The following is a 25,136-nucleotide window of genomic DNA, read 5'->3' as shown; positions in this document are numbered from 1 at the left end:
TCAACAATAAAAATAATACAAATGTACAAAAGAAACAGCACACTGTGAGGCACTGCTTGAAGTGCGGGTGCCTTCTATTGCTGGATCATGTGGTAAAAGGCTTACTTTCTGTGCAGAACAATAAAATATATTTCAACTTCAAGTCTAAGAGAAAAGATTAATTTGCCGACTGATCCGTTTCAGTATGATTACACACTATAAAGTGGACTCAGAGCAAATATTTTCCAATTTATATAGGATAAGAGTATTTATTTATACTAAATGAAAGAGTATTTTCAGCAATAGTATATGAAAGGCCAAGAGAGAAATTTACCCTGCATATTTGGAATTATTCTGTGTAGCCACAATACTAAAACTCTACGATCTGTCAGTAGTCTGAAATAAGAGAGCGATAAAGCACACTACAATGTCTATCCTAACCATTTTAATCACAAAGACTTGATCAAGATATAACATATGGTCTGTATATATTACATTATAATCATCAACAATGGAAAAAAATAGTCTGAAAAGGGAAATATTTATATCTATCTGCATTTCATCAGTTCTCTCTGTTAGTTTGGAACTGTAGACAAAGTGATATGAGGCAAAGAGACAGAAAATTAAGTTAATAAAAAATAGAAGTGAGTAAGGAAAGGAAATTAAGAAAGCAGGCACAGGTGGACTTGCCGTTACCTGACAAAAGGTTGTTTATTTTTGTCTTTAGAAACAATAAGTCTATTTATTATGGAAAACAGTCACATAACTTATCACTTATATGAGGTAGCCTATAAATAAGGAGACCACAAGGATAGAAGGACAAACAGAAAAAGAAGATGAGTGTATAAGAGAAAATAGGAAAAAAAGAGGTCATATTTCCTGATTAACAATCCTGGAAAAAGATAGGGTGGTGTCAGAAACAAGTAGCAGACAGATAGGTTGGTTCAAAAGAGGGAGGGCTGAGCTTGATGAATAGATATTGATATTTTCCTTCCAGAAGCTGAAGAAACTCTAATCTGACGGCAAGCCCTTCTAGTTTACAAACTTTGGTGGAAGGAAGCAAACTCTGACACTATGAATTTATGAGGGGAAAAAGTAGGCCACACCAAACATACCACAGGCCAAATTGGAAAAAGGCTACTATTAGAGGCTTTTTCCAATGAGCCGGCATAGAGAACAAAACGTTTGAGATTCCTGCGGCACCTGAACCCTTACATGAGTTTGCAAGCACAAAAAACTTGCACATCCTTTAAAGTAATCAAATGTGTCGAGTATCTTGAGAAAAATGTATGAGGCCTTTAACAATACAGAATCAGTGCTTGGAGAGTTCTTGATCGGTTTTACTCTCAGCTTTATGACTGAAAACATAATTGTTTTAAATTCCTAATAGCAAATTTCATTAAAAGGAGTGTGGGTGAGAGAAACAGGACTCAAATCAGGTCATGTGTAGGTGCATGAAACATAATTTATATTCACCATCCTCAAGGGTCATGTTTTGGTTGAAAAAATGTCAAACTACATCTGGACTCAAAAGGAAGTCCTTTGGATCAGTCAAAAGGGAAAACTGTTTACTGGCAATGCAAAATCAGCAGATTAGGAAATGCTAAAACCTGCTGGAAAGCACAAGGCACTTTACTGGAGATGACTCTTAGGTCACTACATTTTTCTCATTGTATTTACTTTCTAAAGGGGGAATGAGTTACAGAATTTTCCTTCAGTAATTCAAGATGTTCAAACACATTTCAAAGGAAAGCATCAACAATAATCATAACCTGCCAGAGCAATCTGATTAAGATACAAAAAATTAACTTTTTTCAAATTCACAGCTTGACTTGGCCACAACATCTCCCAAGTGCTTGTGCATGTGCTTTGTGAATTTATGTCTTGTACACCCATTTCTGTTTGCATATAAATAAATGTGTCTGGGTTCACATCAGTGACTGCTCTACAAACACCTACCATTGGTATGGATGGAGATTGGGAAAGAAAATTAAATAATTTCACTAAATATTGGCTCAGATTGATCCGAGGTCAATGTAATGTTTGGACATAGATAAAAATGAGCAGGGAACTCTTTGGTCAGTTGCTAGAAATAAAAAAAAAATTATAAATATAAACACTAAGGAGGGTGGCAAGTATGATAACGTAATAAAGAATGGCTTGAAAACTTTACAGAGGAAATATTCAAACTTCATGATCTGAATGGCTTCTCTTTGAACAGTAAAGATAAAAAAAAGTCATCCTTAACTAATTCACACATCAAAGCATAATATTATCACCTTTAAATGACCAATAATGCACAAACAAATGGACAGGAAATACTACCACCACAGTCCCGTGTCATTCTCACCACTACCATGTCATTCTCACATGATGGAAAAGTAGGCAATTAGGTTGTTTCATTTGGCATTCAAGTGAATAATCAAGTGAAGGCATTTCTCTCAGAGCACTTCATTAATGGTATATGCTAGTATTTGGCACCCTCTGCTGTTGCTATGAGAAGACACTACATGCTCACTGCTGCTTTTACAAAAGTTTTAATTGAAAGGAAGTCTACAATGAAAGCAAGCATGAAACTGATGTCAGTCGATCAAAAAAGATACAAGTGATTTAATAACTACCAGTTTGACATGCTTTCTTAAAAATGATAAAATAATTCAAAAGAGCTTGATATATATGACTTCTACCCTCACTGGGATTTCCTTGACATCTTTAACTACTCTCAGATACCAAATTCACATTCACCCCTTTATTGAGCATGAATCTGATATTACATTTTAAAACACACAAGTTGGCTGTATACTTTCACCTTTTAAATAATTTAGCTCAAATTGCTCAACATAAAAATATTTTTTCACCCAGATTCCTGGCTAAAAATGTACCCAATTTACCTTAGTGCATTTAATGCATTTAGTATATTATTCATGTTGAATTTTTTGAAAGTTTTTTTAAATCAAGGAAACAAAAGATTAATTTAGTTCAAATAACCATTTTATTTAAATGTGCTGAAAACAAGGCATTACATACTCAAGTTGAACTCCAATGAAAATTCAAGCTATGAACAACGATGCATAAATCTGTACGATAAATGAGCTTGTCATGAACCATAACACCTCTCTAGAATCTTAGTTAAGTTTGGTAGTTGTAATACAGTTTGATTATTTGTGCGCACTGAAGGTACTGTATAAATGGACACAGTGATCCTTTTTACCAAGTGTGGTGTAATTTATTTCTTGGCAGCTTGGAAACGCTCTGTGACATTCTCCCAGTTCACAACATTCCAGATAGCCTTAACATAGTCCGGTCTAACGTTCTTGTACTGGAGATAGTATGCATGCTCCCAGACATCTATCCCAAGTAGTGGGATGAGACCTCAAATTTAAAAAGGAAACAGAGTATTAAAAAGTTAAAATACTTATTTTAACCTATAAAAACAGATTACTTAACATTAGGTAACACAAACAACTGCTACATAAGCTATATGGATGGCTCTTATGTATAAGCAGGAGCAATTTTGTGTATACTGTACACACTAGGGCCTTGTTAAGGGTGCATAAAAAATAGCTATTTACAGTGTAAACTCTAGGGGACTCTTACCTTCAGCACCATCATATTGGATTATCATCAACTCTTTGAGGAATATTACCTGTAGTGCCTTGCAAAGGGTCTTAGTTAGGGCAAGCAGCAATCCTCAGCCTCCCATTGTCCTTATCAAAACCTAGCCAGCCCCAGCCTGAGCCCTGAACAGCCACTGTGGCAGCAGACATTCTCTCCTTCATCTTCTGAAATGAGCCAAAGTCATGCTTAATGGCCTCCAACAGCTCACCTGCAAAATAAAATAACAAAAAACTAAATTTACAACTATGCATTTTATACTTAGAAGAAATAAAAGAATACACATTTTGAATCATTTTTATGACATTTCAATTTTTTTTTTTATATTGTACAATCTTCCATATAAAGCTGCTACATGAGTTAAACAGATTGAGGAACATTAACAATAAAACCCTGGTTGACTGTAACGGTTATGGACTTGCAAGTGGGATAAGGACATCAAAAAGAGCGCTACATACACACCCTTAGCTCTTACCTTGTGGTTCTCCTCCACCACTTGGTGACAGATTTGTCCAGAATATGGTATGATTAATATGACCACCACCATTAAATTTCAATGCAGGCTGAAGGGACACTTGGGCTGTCACATCAGCTGCAACAAAGCAAGATCAAACTTACTTTAACGTTATTCGCAATGAAGACAATCCAAATAATATATCGATTCCTTGGAATCTAGTAAATGTTAATTTATTCATTTGTAACAAACTGAACAAGCATTTATATTGCTAATATTCTCCCACTGAAATTTTTGCAGGTTCTGTATATTGGCTAAGTGATAATATAATTTTTTTGTTTTTATCAATTAAAGGGATGTTCACCCAAAAAAAATAATTATGTAATTCCCTCATCATCTGGCCATCCCAGATGTGTCTGACTTTCTTCTGCAGAACACAAATTATGATTTTTAGAAGAATGTTTCACTTCTGTAGATCCATACAATGCAAGTGAATGGGTGCCAAAATGTTGACACTCCAAAAAGCACTTAAATACAGCATAAAAGTAATCCATAACACTCCAGTGTTTTAATACATATTTTCAAAAGTTATATGATAGGTGTGGGTGAGAAACAAATCAATATGTCCTTTTTTGCTAGAAATCCTTCTCCCTACCCAGCCACCCAAGTCATGGGCTGCTCTCACTGCACCATCAGGCAGGCGGTATCACAGCATCAGGACCCGCACCAGCCGACAACATGACAGCTTCTTCCCCCAAGCAATCAGACTTTTGAACTCTTGATCAATCATGATCAATATACACTAGCACTGCACTTTATTAATCTATTATCTCACACTGGACTGTCATAATTATATTCTCCACAATACAACTAATGTATATATATTTTTGTATTGTATGTGTATTCTGGAGTGGTGGTGGCGTAGTGGCTAAAGCACAGGGCTGTTAATCAGAAGGTCACTGGTTCGAATCCCACGGCCACCACCATTGTGTCCTTGAGCAAGGCACTTAACTCCAGGTTGCTCCGGGGGGATTGTCCCTGTAATAAGTGCACTGTAAGTCGCTTTGGATAAAAGCGTCTGCCAAATGCATAAATGTAAATGTAAATGTATTCTATATTGTGTGCATTGTTTACTGTACATTGTATATTATTATTGTGTAAGTATGTGTACATTTGATATGTAAATTGTGTTGTATAAATATGTTGTTTATTGTAATTGGTATATGTCTCATCACTGTCATGACGGCTATGTTGCTCGGAACTGCACACAAGACTTTCACCTACTGTTGCACTTGTGTACATGGTAGTGTGACAATAAAGTGATTTGATATTGATTTGACTGAGCAGGAAGGAGAATTTATAGTAAAAATAAAAAGGACTTAAATATTGATCATTTCACTTCAGAGGACACTGATTTAACCACTGGAGTCTTAAGGATTACTTTCATGCTGACTTATGTGATATTTGTTGCTTGCATGGTATGGGCAAAATAAATTCTTCAAAAAATCTTCATTTGAGTTCAGCAGATGAAAGAAAGTCATGCACATCTGGCATGGCATGAGGGTGAGTAAATGATGAGAATTTTATTTTTTATTTTTGGGTGAAGTATTTCAATTGATCAATAAAAAAATTGTTCCTTAAATTTGCTATATGTAAGCTTGATAACAAGCGTTTGAAATGGGTACTGCAGTCTAGATTCAAAATACTGGAGAGTTGTCTGCCCTATGTGGGTTTCCAGAATGTTGACATGCAAATTAGCCAACTCGGCATCCATTTTAAAGGATTTCTGGGCTTTAAGCTGTGTCCATCTTCCGAAGGCATCTCTAATATGTTTTGTTATTATGTTTTACTACGCCTCTGGTCATGGTGGTTTTTAAACGGATGGCGAGGCTTTTTAGGTCGGGTGGAAACTGTTGTCTCTGATCAAGCTCATTTGCTGGCTTCCATGACTGCAGCAAGCAGTGTTGTTTGCCTGCAAACTTGCTCAAATCTGGCAACCCGGCAGTGTCGAAATACTATTGGTGAGTGGGCAGTGGGCGGGATCACACGGGCCAAAACATAAACAGAAATTCTGTCCAGAATGAAAACTTAAAAGTAAAATATACTGGCTGTAGCATTGCTATCAGAGAATCTAGTATTTCTTAGCATGTTTCGTAATTCTCTAATGATATATTATGGTCATTTTATGATTTAGAACAGTAAAAATATTACATATAGCACTTTTAAGATGTGATCCCTATAAGAGTTAAAATAATTATTTTGAACGTCAAAGTAAGTGTTTAATGGTTGTGGTGTATCAGAGAACTTTATTAATGTTATTCTTTATTCTTATTATCAATGGAATAATTGCCTGGTTGTAATCACAGAAAAATAATACATTTGACTACATATTTTCTAGTGAATTAAGTTAAAGAATTGCACGTGTTTAAAAGGTCCTTGAGATTTCAATAATTCTATTGAAAAAGAACATTTGTTTCTATTCACCCTTGGCCAATGCCTCTTGATATTTCTCCTCACTGACATTGAGGTTGTTGACATATGTTGCATGGTGCCTGCTGTGGTGCAGCTGCATAATCTCAGCACAGATGTGAGGCTCAAGTGCACCATAGTCATACGGGAGGTCAGGAAGTGTGTGCTTCTGTCTGGAGGCCACGAAACCCAAGATGGGGTTCAAGGTGGCAGCACACCTAGAATGAACAGAATATAAAATAAAACTGAGTAACTATGAGGACATTTTCTAATGTTTTTGTGAGGATTTAGGTAACAAAGATCGCTAATAGACTGTTGAATGAAGTGGGACAAAAGTATTGCAAAAACTTAGCAGGGCAGATCATCTTCTGCAAGAAATGTTGGATTACTGTAGAGAGTTCAAACTGCATTATTGTTCCATGTAAGCAGTTGCCTCACTTTAGATATTGGCGGCATAAAACTGAGAGCGTGAGCCAGAGTAAGTGTGGTTTCAAATGCAAACAATTTTTATTTATTTTTAAGAATGCCAAAACATTTCATAATGAAGGACAGAGCACGTATGTACGGTAAGGTTAAAATAAATAATTACCACACAAAGTACCCATCCATTTATTTCCATAATCAGGTTTATGACGAACTAAATTATCTAACGAACTAACTAATCATCACAGCTGAAGTAGACATTTAATTCATTTAAATCACATTGATTAGAAACTGTTGTTTGGTAGCCTTTCGAGTGCTAATGAGATTACATTTGAACAACTCTAAAGCAACAAATAACAGTTAATCTATACAAATCTGTGATAAACTCGCACTGATAATGTCAGTTACGCAAACTACACAGTAAAGCAGCTAGCCTGGGCGCTCTACGACAGACATTTGTGTGAGCAGTTGATCCATATCGTCATACATGATTAAATAAACAATTCTTTCTGAACATTCAGTTTACTGCGCACAATGCCAGTGTTGCCACAACGTTACCTGCGTACATGTTCGACTCTGCACAGCATGCTCTAGCTCTTCATACACCAGCACACATGCTCTGGACATCAACTAAACTCGCTCCATTCCAACCTGCCCTTGAGATTTCAACTTGGACCAGAGCGTACCATTGTAGCCCTAATAGGGGAATTGTGTTAAAATGTCTATAATTGGCCTATATATTGGTCGTTTACAGAAAATAAAAAATTTATATACATGTTATTAAATTAGATTTAATCGAGATATAAATATATATATATATTTTAGTTTAGATATCTTCAGTGAACAAGATTTTTGGACGTTCCAAACAAACACCGTGCACCCCTATGCGAACTGGTATGATTTAGTAAGCCCTGACAGTGAGTTGTCTTTGAAATAAATAGTTGCGTTTCAGAACATGTAATGAATTATTGATGATGACTGTTCGTGTTGTTATACCCTACATCACAGCACAATTAATTGAACGAAGTGGATGAATACGGATGTAATCGCAAGTGCAAACCAGCTGGTTGATTAAGAATTACACAAGCAAGACTACGTCTGACGAAATACGAAAGAAGGTGCTACACAAATCTTTGAAATGTGACTCCCATCCATTTAAGTGCTCAATGCCTGAATGTGAAATGTAGAATAAAATGTAAGCACACATGGGGTTCCTGTTTGTCTTACGCTCGCGCTCCGCCCCTTCAGCGCTCGCGCGAAACCCCCAGTTGCGCGGCGAAACATCACACGCGCTGGTCATGGCGGACGGACTCCGCATCGTCTAAATAAAAACGCATACTTCACCCCCTCACCCGACAGAATTAGAGGTCAACGTAACCGCTAAATAATTATTCTCGTATTTTAAGAAATTCGCGTCATTCTGGTCGAGGTGAATCTTGTCTGGTAAGTGTTAGGAGGTTATCGCAGATAAAGTGTTGCTTCTCGAAGAGGGAGAGTCTCTCTTCCTTCTCCGCCATTTTGTGGCGAACTACTCCGACAAGGCGCCTGCACATTATATGTTTCACCGCGTCCTTCTGCTGTAATTTATTAGTTTTATTTTAAAAGGAATCTACTTCATCTACCGCGTTCACTGTTTCCAGACACTGTGAGTTAATATCAGATTCCGCACGTTTGTTTGCAACGCAGAGCGCTTAGTGTGTCAACTGATTTCTGTGAATGACAAGGAATGCATTCGTTCGTGCATTCATTTTATTGGCTTAATTATGAGGTAAATGTTCAATTTCTGACGCCGACATGGTACTTTGCTGTCATTTGTTAAAAGGTCAAATATGTGTTTTTAACATCAAGAACTTAATGCAAGGAATGCATTAGCAGTAAGCCAGTGTATTTCCCGGTTTGTGGAACGGTTTAATTTTTTCGTTTGAGCAACTGATTTTCTCAGATGTCTTAACACAGTTTCTTGGCGTCAATAAAGCTTTAAAATGCATAACTACAGAGATCTGATTTAAATGTATTCAACCGACAAGAAATTGTGGAATTTATGAAAAATGACAGAATCTTTCGCCTGGTGGATTATTTTTGCAATAGCACATGTGTTGTAGGCGTGTGAAATCCATGCATCTGTCCGTATTTACTGCATGTTGTTGCATGAACTGCCTGTGCAAATGTTTAGAATTTTGTACTATCGTTTGAAATTAATGGATGCTTGATTTCTGTGTTTCTCTCTTTTACAGAGATCAGAATGACCAATGAAGAACCTCTTCCGAAGAAGGTGAGCTCATTGTTGCAGTATAATCTGATTAAATGAGAGTTGACACCCCCGATACCTAGTCTTAATAAGTCTTTATTTCCATTTTATGTCTTTGCAGGTTCGCCTGAGTGAATCTGACATGAAGACCCTGACTCGAGAGGAGCTGTGTTCCAGGTATGCAAGGATTTTGTTGTGCATTTATCCCCAAAGAATGAGTAAATAGAATCTTTGATTAACTGGATGCCTGTGTTTGTTGGTTTTTTTCCTGGGTTATAGGTGGAAGCAGCATGAAGCTTACGTCCAGATGCTTGAGGCTAAATATGCTGAATTTAACTGTAAGTTTGCACTATACCAAATGTTCTGAAAAATTAATTGGCATGAATGTTTTACATTTGTTTGGCATGTTCAGTTTTTAGGCTTACTAGATGTTAAAGGACCAATTCACCCCAAAATGAAAATTCTCTCATCATTTACTCACCCTCATGCCATCCCAGATGTGTATGACTTCTGCTGAACTCAAATGAAGATTTTTACATTTACATTTATGCATTTGGCAGACGCTTTTATCCAAAGCGACTTACAGTGCACTTATTACAGGGACAATCCCCCCGGAGCAACCTGGAGTTAAGTGCCTTGCTCAAGGGCCCAACAGTGACATCTTGGTGGTGCTTGGGCTTGAACCCCCGACCTTCTGGTCAGTAACCCTGAGCCTCAACCACTGAGCCACCACTGCCTCATTTTTAGAAGAATATTTCTGCTCTGTATGTCCATACAATGCAAGTGAATGCTTATTAAAACTCAGAAGGTCCAAAAAGCACAAAAGTAATCCATAAGTCTCTAGTGGTTAAATATATACCTTTAGAAGCGATATGAGAGGTGTGGGCCACAAACAGATACATTTTATGTCCTTTTTTTTTTTGCTAAATTCTCCTCCCTGACCAGTAGGCGGTGATATGCACAAAGATTGCAAATCGCCCAAAAAAAAGAAGAATGTGTAAGTAGATATTTATAGTAAAATAGGGCTTGAATATTGATCTGTTTCTCATCCACACTTATATAACATTGTGGTACCCATTGCATTGTGTGGACCAACAGCTGATATGTTCTTCTAAAATATTAGTTTGTGATCTGCAGAAGACAGTAAGACATACAAATCTGGGGAGATGATGAGAAATGTTTCATCTCGGGTGAACTATCCCTTTAATGTAAATGTAAAGAAAGTTTAATGTTCAGAAAATTGGATGTTGATAAGTAATGCACCTATTTAATGTTAAAATGTCTGCAGCAAATGATGTGACCGGCCTGAAGGAGTCAGAGGAGAAGTTGAAGCAACAGCAGCAAGAGTCTGCACGCAGGGAGAACATTCTGGTGATGAGGCTTGCTACTAAGGAGCAGGAAATGCAAGAGTGTACGGTAAGTGTGTGACTACGTCTTTTTAGTACTGCAATATGGCCAGTTCTCATTTGAGGATATAGGCCATATACAGTGGCTTGAATGATATTATGTGGCACGCTAGGCATTTGCCGATATTCAATAATACGGTATATCATTATAACTAACATGCACATTATTGTTATCATGAGCAATTGAAAAAACTTGAACATTTCTAGATAACCTATTAACCAAATTGTATACATTTTCTGAATACACTGTAGCATTTCCATCAATAAATCAACATTCCCAATACTCTAACTCTTACAGTAATAGGAATACATTCCAAATTACTTGGAAACTGTAAAATGCATGTTTCTTTTTCAATTAAACTTTTCCCTCAGAATGTTGCCATTGTTGTTACTTGTTCATTTGCATTGAAATTAAACCATAGTAAATTAGATAAAGCTTCAGCAATTATTGTGATTTGAAAATTTGATACAGTCACATCCCTAGTCTGAGCTGTATACTGTAACACGCTAATAGTGTGCAGATTGATGTATTATTTAAATGCATTTGCCCACTTAAACTGACAACTTCACATCTAAATGCTGATGTTGTGTTCTAGTCAGATTTGTTTTCAAAAGTTGGTCATACAAATTGTCCCACAGTATTTAATCAAATGTTGTTCTAATGGAAGCAGAAATTAGAAAGACATTTCTGGTACTGGTAGAAATACGGAGATGAAAACGGCAAAGCAGAAACAACAAGAATTTCCATGAATCGTTTATCTTTCAGCATTTCAACAAGGGAACTATGCACAATTTTTTTTTTATTGCCTGTAGGCAGACAAAACAAGCAGTTACTCTTCTGTTTCGCCACTCACAATTGTTGCAGGTACAGATGACATTAAGGACAGCTCCGCAACATTTGAGCTGAATAACTGGTTTTATTATTGCTTTCAGTTTTTAGCATTTAGACACAATGCTAAGTTTGCTTTCATGCTAACCTTTCAAGATTTAGAACACCGTTTATATAATATATACTATGAAATGTCCTAAGGATAGTTCGTTTTTAACACAGATGCTTTGTGTCTGTGTACAGTTGAATACTCAGCCTTTCGATGTATACTTCCTTCCTTGACTGTGTGCACATAGACAGGTGGATGGCGCAAGCACGCTACGACTGCTGTGATACTGGACTATTTCACTTAAGAAGTTTAGACTCAAGTATATTCCTTCAGACTCAAGTTATACAAATGCAGGTGTTTCCTGACCTCTTTGTACATGATTTTTTAACCATGCACATCCACTGTTGTTGTTTCCAGCTTTGTCTCCTGTTGTTTAGCAGCGATTTAGTTCTTCTAGCATTTCTTTGTGACCGCAACAGCTCAACTGTGAGTGTTGCTACCTTGTGGACCGACTAAGTGCAAATAATTCCAGGCGCATGCGCAGACTGCACATTTAGAGTAAAAAAAATCAGCTAGAAAAATCGTCCCTCTCGAGCACTCTGCTGATGATGAAATTTGCATCAAGTGTCCTGTATACAGATCTTTCGTGTCTGACTGAAGTATACTTTAGGCTTAATAAATCACTTGTAGCATAGCAATCTTAAAAGCTGTTAAAGTCACAGCATTTTGCTGACTGGATGCTTCATGCTGACATTAAAGTATTTTTTGTATGCTAAGATTCTAATTCTCTCTCTTAACTTGCAGACCCAAATCCAGTACCTGAAGCAAGTTCAGCAACCGAGTGCGGCTCAGCTGAGATCGTCCATGGTAGACCCAGCCATCAACTTATTTTTCCTTAAAATGAAGGCTGAACTGGAACAGACTAAAGACAAACTGGAGCAAGCCCAAAATGAACTGAGTGCCTGGAAATTTACACCTGATAGGTAAACTAAAATAACTCCCCCCTCCAAACAAAAAGTCAAGACTTTCCTGATTCACCCCCACCTTGTCCTCTGCAGGAGTGCAGATAGTGGTGGGGGAAGACTGAAATGTTTTGCTCACAACGAGACTCAGACTTTAAAGCCAAAACTCAGAACAAAAGACATTTTTCTTTTGTATTGTCCTGCTATTACACATACTGTAATGTAAAATCAGAACAAAACGTGACAGTTTTGGTCAGGTGACACTTTTGTTTCAGCTCTCTCCCCCCCCACACCCCTCATGGTACAGAAGCCTGAAGGAATCGGGACTGTCCCTGAAGAGGTGGTCACAGCGGAAACATTCCCCAACAGCCAATTTTAGAAAGTTTCCTGTAACAAAAAAGGCGGCCTTTGAAAGACTTGAGCAAAGCATTGGCTCTGGAGCTGATTGAACTGTAGTTTAAAGATCACTGATTGAACATTTAAAACATGACATGGCCCTACTTATGTTTTGCAGAGGAGTATGCCCCCATTTAAACTTCATCATAGAAGCCTTGTGACTCTGGTTAAGAATCTAGAATGTAACGCAGGGAGGCGGGAATATAGTGTGATGCAATGAAATGGGGAGGAGATAAACATTCATAAGACTTTTGGGGCAGAAGCCTTTGCTATCTTAAGACTTTGGGGGAAGAATCAGACTTTCTGATCCGCAAAGACTTTGGTATATGATCATCTCACAGGTGCGACATACGGTACAGTGTCTTACCTTTTTTCTTTCTTTTTGTGTTCGTAATATTATACTTTTCATGTTTTTGTTCTGGAAATGCACCTTGCATTTACAGCAGTGTGGTCAAAGTGAATTGACTTATGTATTTTTAGTAGTGTTGTCAAAAGTACCGGTCAATACTAAAATAAAAAAGATGTAATGATACCAGTGTTTCTGCAGTGCCGGTAGTACCGACCACCGACTCTATTCAGCACCAGCGCGCAGTATGATGACACGTGACAGCTTTAAAATACTCACAGGCTTATTTTGAATGCGTGCTCTGTTACTCCTTTTACACTGAAATGGACAATTAATCAAATAAAAATGTCCTAGTGTTTTTTTTTTTTTTGTTGTTTTTTTTTTACTGCTAAAGTCTGCAATCTTATTGTGGATACGCTGCGCACTTTAAATAAATCTGACCGCTCATCCACTAGAAACTAGTGTGAATGAATCATTCACGTTGTATCAGATGACAGAGCAGAGCACTAATCTACTGTGAACCATGCAGCACAAGTAGCATATATATATTTAAATTATTAAAATCACAGCATTTGTGCTTTAATCTCAGCTCAGCTTTATTTATGCATCATTTAAAACAACAGAGTTGACCAAAGTGCTTCACACTTCACAGTAATACAATTTAAAACATAACATTTCAAAATTACCACATACACAATCACCAGCAATCTAAAACAAAAACACTTCAAAACTGTGTCCTACATTTCATTTGTCAGACTCAAAGGCCAGTGTAAAGAGATGAGATTTCAAACGTGACAAAATCTTAAGTGATCACACTGGGCTGTGTTGCAAACTGTTTATCTGGAAAAGTGAAGCTTGTGACAAAAAAAAAAAAAACACATAATAAAAGCTAGATGCCTGAAATAGACCTTTTTCACAGACTGTGTTGACGCCTTTTCGCCTTATTTATCAGTGTAAATCTCCCCATTTTTTTATATTAAACATTTAAAATATTGAGTATAAATTTTTAACGTTATGCTTATTGTTATATTACCCTGGAATTAGTTTAAAAAAATTAATTACCACAGCTGCGAGGGGGTTTCTATTACAGCTGCTGAGAGAGTGACCGTAAATATGGCATCTTCTCCCATCTGACTTTCTTAATCCACTGCTCTCTATTTTTTCCTCTTCTGGTAAGTCATTCAAATGTAATAGTGGGGGATTTTGGTCTTGGAGCAAATGGGTAAGTGAAAATAATTTTTGCTGTGATGTCCTATTCACCACTGTCGAAATGTACCTTGCAAACACTTCCGCATTCCAAAACCCGGAGTGTGTTGCTGAAGAGATTGTTACAAATATATTACAACTGTATAGTAAAATGTACCTTAATATTCACTGTAATAATAATAATTAAGCAATATATCACAAGCAAGACTGCGGTTTTAAAAAGAAATGTAATTTAAAAATTATTATAGAATTAATTTATTAGACACCAGTTTGATGATGAAATTAAATTAAACTGTAAAACATGAAGTTCTGGAAAATAATAATAATTATTGAACTAATTATTAATTTAAAATAACTGAACTGGTGTGTTTAATAGCATATTATCATATTTTTGCTGTGGTATCGAAATTGTTATACCATGAAATTTCAACCATGAAATTTCACTGGTATCGGTACAGATTACTGAAATGTTGGTACCATGACAACACTACTTATTAGTAAGCGAACTTACATTGGCTTGTTGCACTGCTGCAGATGCAAGTATGAATGTTCTTTTCAATGTAAATGCCAATGTGCTATGTGTGTCAGAGGAAACTATTCAAGCTGTTCAAATGTCTTTGTATGATGATTTGTACTTTTAACCTGTGTAACCTTCTTATCCACTTTTTATTTTTCGTTCAACCAGTGAGGATTTGAACAATTTTCTGTTCAATAATCTTGAGAAACGTTTAATTCCTTTGCCGGTATTTGATCAGTAGAGATTGTTATTGTGAAATGTTAACTGTTAAAACATTTTTATATCTCATGAATTACTTCCAGGGCGATTTTTAGCATTGTCACACTACTTGGTTTGGGCAATTTTCATTTTGAAAACTTTTGACTTGTCTGTTTAAAAGAATCTGCTCAAAAGTGACTTAAGTAATGCATCAGAGATTGCATCATAGGTTTGTAGCAGACAGTCAGAATCCAGGAACTGAAAGCTGGTGAAATATTTTATTTTAGGAAATGGTCCATATTTGACACAATTTGTTTTATATTCGAACTAATACAGAATTTTGCCCACTGCCCAGACTGCTCTTAAAACAGCGTTAAATGTGTGTCTTGTATGCAAGTAACATGTTTCTGCAATACTTGCTCAGAATTGGTTCCATGTTTTTAAGTAAAAGGATAAAAGTGTTGCAAGCTGCATTTTATTTGGCACCAATTCACAGTGTCTACAGTTGAAAGGGTTGCATTAACTCAGCCAAAGATAGAAGATTATAATTTGCCACAAATTTAAATGATGTGCTCTGACACACTTGTGTCTCCAATGAAGTATAAATAAAGCGCTTTCCCAGTTTTGAAGTTCTTTTATTAAAGGAAATTGCATGGGCTACTGTGGTAAACTCAAAGCACAAAATTGTCATTTTTTTAATATGAGCAGTCACTAAAACATTAAACCACAATTGATGCAGTTATACTTGCCTGATTGTTGATTGTTTAAGATTAGGCTGAGAATGTTTTAAAAGGCAGGTACTAGAATTTGTTAATCATTTTCATTGTAGTTTTCACTTTGGTTTTGCAGTTTGGTCAATGGCCTGTTTGGAATGTTTCCATGCTAGATGTGTTCAGATGTTTTGCACATGTTGGTTTAATTTGAAGTGTTCTGATAAAGGTTCACACATCTCTTCCCAGAAATGTTTTAACTGTTACTCAATTTCTTGATTGTCATTGATCAACAACATTTACAAGAGGTTTTTGAAGTTACTTCTGGTTGGATAATATTAACACCAGTTTGTAAATTCAGTGGCCACTTGTGTCGACCCTGTGGCCATGTTCACGATGTGATGTTAGACTTGTTTCCCTTGCAGCCAGACTGGTAAGAAGCTGATGGCGAAGTGTCGCATGCTGATCCAGGAGAATCAGGAGTTGGGCAGGCAGCAGTCTCAGGGGCGCATTGCCCAGCTGGAGGCTGAGCTCGCCTTGCAGAAAAAGTACAGCGAAGAGCTCAAGACCAGTCAAGATGGTGAGCCTTTTTCCATCAGCCACATGTGCTTTGTGATGTCACACTTAACAGTATACACCCCATGTCATGTGTTGTCCATGAAAAGAACTTTCAAAAATGTTTGCATGTACAAATCTTGGCTAAAACCATGTTTTGCCTCAACACCAATCTCACACATTCTTTGTCTCCTCTCTATACCTGTGTTCCCTGTGGTCCAGAGCTGAACGACTTCATCATTCAATTGGATGAGGAGGTGGAGGGCATGCAGAGCACCATCCTGGTTCTTCAGCAGCAGCTAAAGGAGACCAGGCAGCAGTTGTCTCAGATGTCCCAGGCCCAAGGCACTTCTAGTGGAGTCTGGCCCAAGCAGATCGTCACCTTTAGCCAGCTCTGAACCTTCCATTCAAAGTGAAGCAGCAAACACCTCCAGCTCCACTGTGGGTAAAGACTGCGGAAGGGTGTCCAACGGACCCTCTAATGGGAATTTGTCTCAGAGGGGTGCGTCTGGGTCCAGCCTGTATAGGGAAGCAAGTAGTGCAGATGACTATTACCCACCATCACCCTCTGTCTCCAGCCCCACCCATGGTGGCATGTCAAAACTCTCCAACCACTCAGAAGTCGCAGGAAGCCAGAGGGGCGGAGAAGGGTACATGACTCAGCTAAGTGCAGGCTATGAGAGTGTGGACTCGCCAACAGGCAGTGAGACATCGGTGACCCAGCACTCTAATGATACAGACTCCAATGCTGACTCCCGTGAGGCCACTGCTGTCTCCAAAGGCAGCAGGACTGTTGGTATGCGGCACAGCACTCAGAATGGTCTGGACTCAACTGCAGCAAGAGTTGCCACCAACACCTCCAATGCCTCCACAGGGTCCGTTTTGTAATATTCTTAATTTCAGTGTTGAATATTTTTTATTTTTTTGTAACTCATGACAAACAAGAAAGTCATACTTTAGATCAGTTTGTTCTTGTTTGAGAAAGTGAAATGCATCACTGTTTTTTCTCTACTCCACCTCCATCATAACTCATTGCAGTGAACTTGCAACATGCTCTGACAGCTGATTACGTTTATAATACAAGAAACATTTAAATTAGTTTGTATATTTTATTTTTAAACAATTTTTCCTCTTCATGAGTCTATCGAAGTAATGTGAACACATTTTTTTCTGTACCGTTCAGTTGCTTACTCAATAGAACCAGAAATAATTTAGCTGTGTGATATATCAATGCTCAATTAAGTCTTGAAACTTGAAGTTCAGAGGGTCCTCAGTTTCCTGATGTTTAACTTTTTTTGTTCCTCTGCATAACAAGAGAGATACAATTTTTGTTTTACTTGTGTGTAGTTTTTGCGATGCGTCATGTTAAATTTAAATCCTTTTCATGTACTGACCAAATATCAATAAAGAATTTTAATATCACACAAACCTTTTTGATTTTTTTGCATTTAACTAATGAAATGATGCAATCAAAAGTTATTCTAATTTAGGAAAACAAATTTTAATGCCTGAAAAATTTAGCACTACAAATGCGCAAATCAGCGTACTGGGAGTATAAACTAAGATTCAAACCGTTTCAGATGTATTTGATGAGATGTGGGACGTGTTTTCCATGTTAAACTTTCGGAAGCGTGAGTATGCATGCATGATCAGTAGTACGCAAAAGTACGAGTTTGTTGTTTTGTAATCAAGACCATTAAGTGGTGCTACACAAAAACTAGCGTCGGACTGTCAGATCTGTGTCACGCATAAGTACTCTCTTTATCTTACAATCAAATGAATCGAGCAGGAGGAGGCTCCTCAACCAGCATATAAATAACGAGCTACCCGACACAACAAGGAACCTGCGTGCAAATCCAGCTTTACGGCAAAAATGAACACTAATTCTATTGTTATCGTTTCTGCTGCAAGGACTCCTATAGGTAAAATTCATCTCATGTCAATATGATCTTTTCACATAATGCTAATCACCTCTTTCCAGTTGCATTCTGCAGTATATCCTGTTGACAGGTTAGACTAGGATGTATTATCGCAGTGTTACTACCTCAGTGAATAAGTTGGTAAATTGATTTAGACGATTAGGTTAATAAATGTTACTCTGTGTGCATTCAATACTGTAGTTTTTTATAATTAAAATAGGTGTCTTGGTGTTTAAATTCGCTTACGCTAGACTCGAGCCAGTCCTGTGGCGTTACCATGGTGCAGTTATGACGTAGAACTGCTCTGATTGGTTCCTCGGCATTCTCCCCAGTGTTCACGTCCTCTGATTGGTTGATTTATTGTAGCGCCATGACCTGGAGAAATGTTATGATGGGACACTCAGTCAAACATTATCTAAGCATCCTTAATATATGAAGATATTTACAGCAATATTTAAACCATATTTACAAAAGGAACTTTTTAATATTTTCAAATTTTTTGATTGTGTAGTTGTCTCACTTAGTAACTGTCCTGTAACCTTTGAGCATGGGAATATCAATATAGAATTAAAAGTTGTTTAGAGACCATATGTTTATGTCTGTTTCCTCTAGCAGCACTGTTTGCATTTTTAACCTGATCATGTTATCTAGCAACAGTACTGACAAAATGCCTTAAATATTTGCTGTCTTTTAAATGCTTTTAAAAAGATAGTTCAGCCAAAAAGTCAAGTTTTGTCATCATTTACTCACCATCTTGTTGTTCCAAACCCTATGACTTCGGTGGAACACAAAATGGCATGATTGATGATTATTTTTTTTTATATACAATGAAAGTGAATGGTGACTGAGACTAACATTCTGCATACCATCTCCTTTTGTGTTCCACTAAAAAAAAACAGTCATACAGGTTTTTATATCAACACAAGGTTGAGTTAACAATGACAGATTATTCATCTTTAGGTGAACTACCCCTTTAATTATTAATTATTAATTCTTCATAAAATCATGAATACCATATTTGCCTCTTTTATTCACAGGGTCACTCAATGGAGCCCTTAGTGGTTTACCCCTCTATGATTTGGGGACAGTAGTCATTAAAAATGTGCTGAAGAGAGCCAATGTAAAGCCAGAAGAGGTCTCAGAAGTCATCATGGGACATGTCCTCACTGCAGGTACTGATATAGGATTACTGTCTTGAAGCCTACTGTACATCACTTATTCCTCATGTTTATGCATTAAATCAGCTGTTATAGCACTCACCATGTCAATATACAACACATCAATGACAGAACACACAAAACTCATGATTTGTTCAGGTTGACAGACAAGACAGAGAAATGAGGCAGCAACAAACCCTAGCATTGCTTAGTGTTAACTTCTCTTGCCTGTACTCTCTTTAGGTCATGGACAGAACCCTGCCCGGCAGGCAAGTGTTGGAGCTGGTATCCCATACTCTGTGCCTGCATGGAGCTGTCAGATGGTGTGTGGATCTGGGCTAAAGTCTGTTTGTCTTGGTGCTCAGTCCATCATTACAGGAGAATCCACTATAGTGATTGCAGGAGGCATGGAGAGCATGAGTCGGGTAAGTGCTCTTATAGACTTAAGCAGTACCTGACGCTAATGTTAGAGCACTTCTGTTATCTTAAAGTAATGAGATGGTCTACATTTGTAAAATTTAGGCTAGGTAATAAAGGCCAGTCATGGTGTCAATCTTTAGGCCAATCCGAAAGGACTTTCCAATGGGTTTTTATGCAATTGTGGTTTTTGATTGACATATGTCAAAATAAGGCCTGTGATAAATATAATTTGAAGACACATTCCTGTTTTGTTCTACAACATAAATTACACACAGTCATACCTCAAACAGGAATTTGGAACTTGTTATGTGCTTTTAAAATGTAAGTTGCTAACAAGTTGCTACATAAGGACTTCACAGGTTGTCATATGGAGTTATATGCTGCCTGATCTCATCATTCCTCTAAAACATGAACAGATAATTTGCTTGACAAATGGAAAGTAATTAAACTATTGTAGAATGAAATGGAAAAGGCTTCAAATAATGTTAACTGCAGACCTTAATTTATGAAAATTATTAAAATCTTTGAAAATGGATAGTCTAAAACGACTGATCTATACAGTGCTAAAACATATCCCCAATGGATCCCATGGCTCAAAATGGTAATTATCTTCCAGGTCACAGCTCTGTATAGGTATCTTGATTTAAGGCTAACCATGCAGCTCTTTGTCGCACAGGCACCTCACATAGTGCAGATGAGGTCAGGAGTTAAGATGGGAGATGCTACTCTTCAGGACTCTATATTGACAGATGGACTTACAGATGCCTTTCACAATTACCACATGGGTATCACAGGTAATCTCTTAATTCATATTGAATATAATTAATGTCTCCTAATCTGGGGTGTTTCTGAGCATATATAGGGGGCCCTAAGCAAAATCCTACTTGGAGCGCTCAACACCTCAGTGTAGTATTCAACACATTTTTATATATTAACTACACAAAGCACAAAAAGCAATAAATGATTAAAAAAAAATTACTAATAAAAATGTAATGCATGACAACGAACAAACAGCGGCCGCTTATACCTCTTATAGCTACAGTAGAAACGGCCCTGCTCCTAATGGCAGGATAATTGATCTTGTTTTGTTTGTTCTCTGTACTAGCTGAGAATGTGGCCAAGCAGTGGGGTGTGTCCCGGGAAGCTCAGGACCAGTTTGCTGTGACATCACAGAACAGAACTGAAGCAGCTCAGAAGGCTGGCTATTTTGACCAAGAGATTGTGCCTGTCTCTGTTCCCTCTAGGAAAGGTAAGAGGCTTTTTGTCCAGTCAGTTTTAATTGGAGCACTTTTCACGTATTGCTTCAAAGCAGCTTTAAAGAAAATAGTGAACAGGTTGACAAGGTGGCACTGATGAGGAAACACCTCAGTAAGATATTTTTCACAAGTTCACTGGTTCCTATAATCTTGAAGCACATGAAGACCCTGTTAACACCTGGTATTAAGATGTGTCTTGGGTGATCCAATCACATGTGGTAAGGCGAGACACCTGGTCACTTAAATGCGTCTCCTGTGACCACTTGTGTTCGAGGGGAGAAACTCTGATTTCATGATGACATACATTGATCACTATGTCATTGTGTTAATGCGTGATAATAAACTGCAAAATGTCAAAAGACAAAGAAAGTGTGAATAAAACAGGTCTGTTTAAGGTGGCGCTTCACTGCTGTCTGGAACACATTCAGGACGGAGTAGTGTTTAACCCTCAAATGTGATGTGGTCACATAATTTTTGACCTCCTTATGTGGTTTGTGTGATCTGATCGCAAAAATGTTTTGTACCCCATTTACAGCTGTATTTAAGGCAGACAACTTGTGATCGGATCAACTGAAACGCATCTTTATGCCAGGTGTAGTTTGGGTAAAAGTTAATCGGATTTGGTGTGCTGTCCATAACAGTGGGGCTCAAGCATAGAACAGGGTTTGAGCTCTGAGATCCACCCCTTGGACTATCTGAATAAAGCAAGAAATAGAACCGTAAGTTTGAAATAATATTGGTAAAGGGGTTATGAAATATAAAGGTGAAGATGGGGAAGTAGAGGGATGCTGGAAGAATAATCACCAGTGCGAGTGAAGCAGCTACTTATATATCCTTGTGATGTGATTGGCAGGCTTAGATGAAAGCTCCTCCAAAACTTATGTGTGGAAATTCATATGTAGATGTTTTTGTGCTTAGAAAGATGGGATTTTTTTCCCATTAGTGGAGTAGCTATTTAAATGCCTTATTCAGATGAGGAAACTGAAAATTAATAAAATAAAACCTTTGTTACTCATATCAGGTCCAGTCGAGGTGAAAGTTGATGAGTTTCCTCGGCATAGTAGTAATATTGATGCAATGTCCAAGCTTAAGCCCTATTTTGTGAAGGACGGTTCTGGTACAGTGACGCCTGGCAATGCTTCAGGTAGGTACAGACATCTTTAGCACAAAATAAGGGCATTATTTAGCATGACACTTAGGCCTTTCAAATTTAAGTATAATTAAACAGAGCCGTCATTCATAGCAATTAAGTTATTCAACATTTGGTATCAGGTCCTCTGCACTAACACCACCTTTATAGTAGTACTGTTTTCCTACAGTCTGTCCAGTTTAATTATATTCTTTACATTCTCACAAATATTAATGTGTTTTCTTATGGGGTGTTTTTTTTTACAGGGATTAATGATGGAGCTGCAGCTACTGTTCTCATGAGCCAATCAGAGGCCCAGAGGCGGGGCTTAAAACCAATGGCACGGATCGCGTCATGGGCTCAGGCAGGCCTTGACCCTTCAGTCATGGGCACAGGGCCAATTCCAGCTATTAGGAAAGCTGTGAGTGTCTGTTAGGTATTGAGTCACTACAGGATTTAATTCAGTCGCATGAATGAAGAATGTATTCTTGCATTCAGAGGCTGCTTCTGGAACAGGCACTATATAGGCTGTCAGTGGACCAATAGATTCCAATAAAGAATTAGTTTTAATTGAAACCTAACAGTTTATTAAAGGCAGCTCCAAAAAGTCCAATTCAGAAAGAAAGACAAAGGATGTGTATGCATATCCATATCAACTAAAGAATGGATACATTCAAAACAGTATTATTACAAATCTACTGACTAATTGAAACATTTTCTGCCACAATCCTTTCCTATTTATCTAGTCAACTTTGTTTTAAACTTGCAAATATAGTAAAATTAGTTTTACTATATATTTTTTTTTTGCTTGTGAATCTGTAAAGTTATTTAAAGTGAATTGTGTCTGCTGTCAACCAGGTTGAGAAAGCAGGATGGAAGCTGGATGAGGTGGATCTGTTTGAGATCAATGAAGCTTTTGCAGCTCAGTCTGTTGCAGTGGTGCAAGAACTCGGTCTGAACCGTGAGAAGGTCTATCATCTCCTCTTTAAACTTATAGATACTGTGCCTCATATAGCTTTTGAACAATACTATATTGACACAAACCCAAGAATTTATTTGCCAAAGTAAAGTGTAATATGATCAGCCACTACCTTACTGGCATCATTGTAGTTTAGCTTCACTTGACCTTTGATCTCTAAAGCTATCAGTGCATGACCTAATACATGATTTCCGAGTAAAAGGGATAGTTTGATGTAAATTCTCTCATCATTTACTCGCCCTCATGCCATCCCAGATGTGTGTCACTTACTTTTTCTGCAGAACACAAATGAAGATTTTTAGAAGAATATCTCAGCTCTATTGGTCCATAAAAGGCAAGTGAATGGTGACCAAATCTTTGAAGCTCCAAAATGCACATAAAGACAGCATGAAATTAATCCATAAGACTGTCGTGTTTTAATTAATGTTTTCTGAAGTGATCCAAACGATTTGGGGGAGAACAGACCAAAATGTATCTTCCTTTTTCGTTGGGCATCTTGTCATTGCAGTCTGTATGCACGATCACGATTTCAAGCTTGATTACACTTTCATAGTACTTGATGCATATGCAGAGCGCTAGATGGGGCTTGGAAGTACATTTAAATGTATGCATTTGGCAGACGCTTTTATCCAAAGTGACTTACAGTGCACTTATTACAGGGACAATCCCCCCGGAGCAACCAGGAGTTAAGTGCCTTGCACTATTGTATTGTATTGTTGAACCAGCGACCTTCTGATTAACAGTTATGTGCTTTAGCCCACTACGCCACCACCACTCTGTATAATCGAGCATGAGTACATGATTGCCAAGGAGACTGCTGATATCAAGATTTATGGTTTAAAAAAAGTTATATTTTTCTCTGTTCTCTCCCAAAATCAAGTGGCTCGCTTCAGAAAACATGGAATAAACCACTGAGGTCTTATGGATTAATTTTATACTGCCTTTATGTGCTTTTTGGAGCTTCAAAGTTTTGGTCACAATTCACTTGGATTCAATGGACCTACAGAGATATATTCTTCTAAATATCTTCATTTGTGTTCAGCAGAAGAAAGAAAGTCACACATCTGGGATGGCATGAGGGTGAGAAAACAATCATTTTTGGTTAAAACTATCTGTTTAAAACGGTCTAAGAAAGAACTCTACTAATATGGTTTATAGGTGATCAATGAGGACATTTCTTCTTTGAAGTATCCATGTGTGTACACCATAATTTAACATTTAATTCATGTCTCTCTTTTCCCCTACAGGTGAACGTGTGTGGAGGGGCTATCTCTCTTGGACATCCTCTCGGTATGTCTGGCTGCAGAGTTTTGGTGACCCTGCTCCATGCGCTTCAGAGGACAGAGGGGCAGAAAGGGGTTGCTTCACTGTGTATAGGTGGTGGAATGGGGATTGCAATGTGTGTAGAAAGAGAGTAAGGCTAGAGTACTTCTGATATAGACATGTCCCAGCACTGTAATTTTGAGCCTTTTCAGACAGAATTCAACAGGCTATCATGACACTAAAGCAATTACAGACTCAAGTCAGTATTTGTATGCACTGTAAACATAACAAACCTACTTGCAAAGGACTTGGACAAATGCACTTCAGTCTTTAATGATTAATGGTACAAGAGGAATTAATGAAAGGCTGTCAGATTTTAAGACATTAGTTTTCCTCTTGTTTATTGTGTGTATTGTTGCTGAGCTAAATCTATAGAGCTTTATTGGGATAAAGTCTGTGCCTGTCCATGTAGCTATTACACTTCATGTCAATGATAAAATGTAGGGTTTGTTTTCTGTCTGTTTAAAATGTGATCAGGTTGCAGTAGAATGGAAATTGGACCTAGCGTTTAGAATAGAAACTGTCCAGTGTGAAATAGAAAGCTGCCTTAAATAATGTAAAATCTGCCAAAAAGTTAAATAAACCTCTAAC

General features: G+C 37.5%; 3 protein-coding genes across 3 annotated transcripts; 2 read left to right on the top strand and 1 right to left on the bottom strand.

Moving 5' to 3' along the window:
- Positions 1–2,959: 2,959 nt before the first annotated feature.
- Positions 2,960–7,616, bottom strand: LOC127623995 (superoxide dismutase [Mn], mitochondrial-like). Its single transcript, XM_052098562.1, has 5 exons — positions 7,499–7,616; positions 6,533–6,735; positions 4,070–4,186; positions 3,626–3,805; positions 2,960–3,351 (listed from the first exon to the last, which is right to left on the bottom strand). Exons 1-4 carry the CDS (start codon positions 7,525–7,527, stop codon positions 3,648–3,650), a joined length of 507 nt encoding a protein of 168 aa, XP_051954522.1. The 5' UTR covers positions 7,528–7,616; the 3' UTR covers positions 2,960–3,351; positions 3,626–3,647.
- A 605-nt stretch (positions 7,617–8,221) lies between these two features.
- LOC127623994 (pre-mRNA-splicing regulator WTAP-like) lies at positions 8,222–17,779 on the top strand. The gene is given in 9 exon segments (XM_052098561.1): positions 8,222–8,383; positions 9,175–9,212; positions 9,310–9,365; positions 9,468–9,526; positions 10,477–10,604; positions 12,277–12,455; positions 16,233–16,387; positions 16,585–16,721; positions 16,723–17,779. Coding segments are annotated over 8 exon segments (1,272 nt in total). The 5' UTR covers positions 8,222–8,383; positions 9,175–9,182; the 3' UTR covers positions 17,251–17,779.
- Positions 17,780–18,086: 307 nt separating this feature from the next.
- Positions 18,087–25,136, top strand: LOC127624330 (acetyl-CoA acetyltransferase, cytosolic-like). Its single transcript, XM_052099113.1, has 9 exons — positions 18,087–18,284; positions 19,319–19,453; positions 19,682–19,863; positions 20,535–20,652; positions 20,964–21,107; positions 22,136–22,258; positions 22,510–22,664; positions 23,102–23,212; positions 24,470–25,136. The coding sequence occupies exons 1-9, from the start codon at positions 18,236–18,238 to the stop codon at positions 24,638–24,640; spliced, it is 1,188 nt and encodes a 395-aa protein (XP_051955073.1). The 5' UTR covers positions 18,087–18,235; the 3' UTR covers positions 24,641–25,136.

This window comes from Xyrauchen texanus, chromosome 30 (assembly GCF_025860055.1).
Source record: "Xyrauchen texanus isolate HMW12.3.18 chromosome 30, RBS_HiC_50CHRs, whole genome shotgun sequence".
Taxonomy (NCBI): domain Eukaryota; kingdom Metazoa; phylum Chordata; class Actinopteri; order Cypriniformes; family Catostomidae; genus Xyrauchen; species Xyrauchen texanus.
Note: the sequence above shows the minus strand (reverse complement) of the source record. Positions and strands in the feature narration are given on the sequence as shown.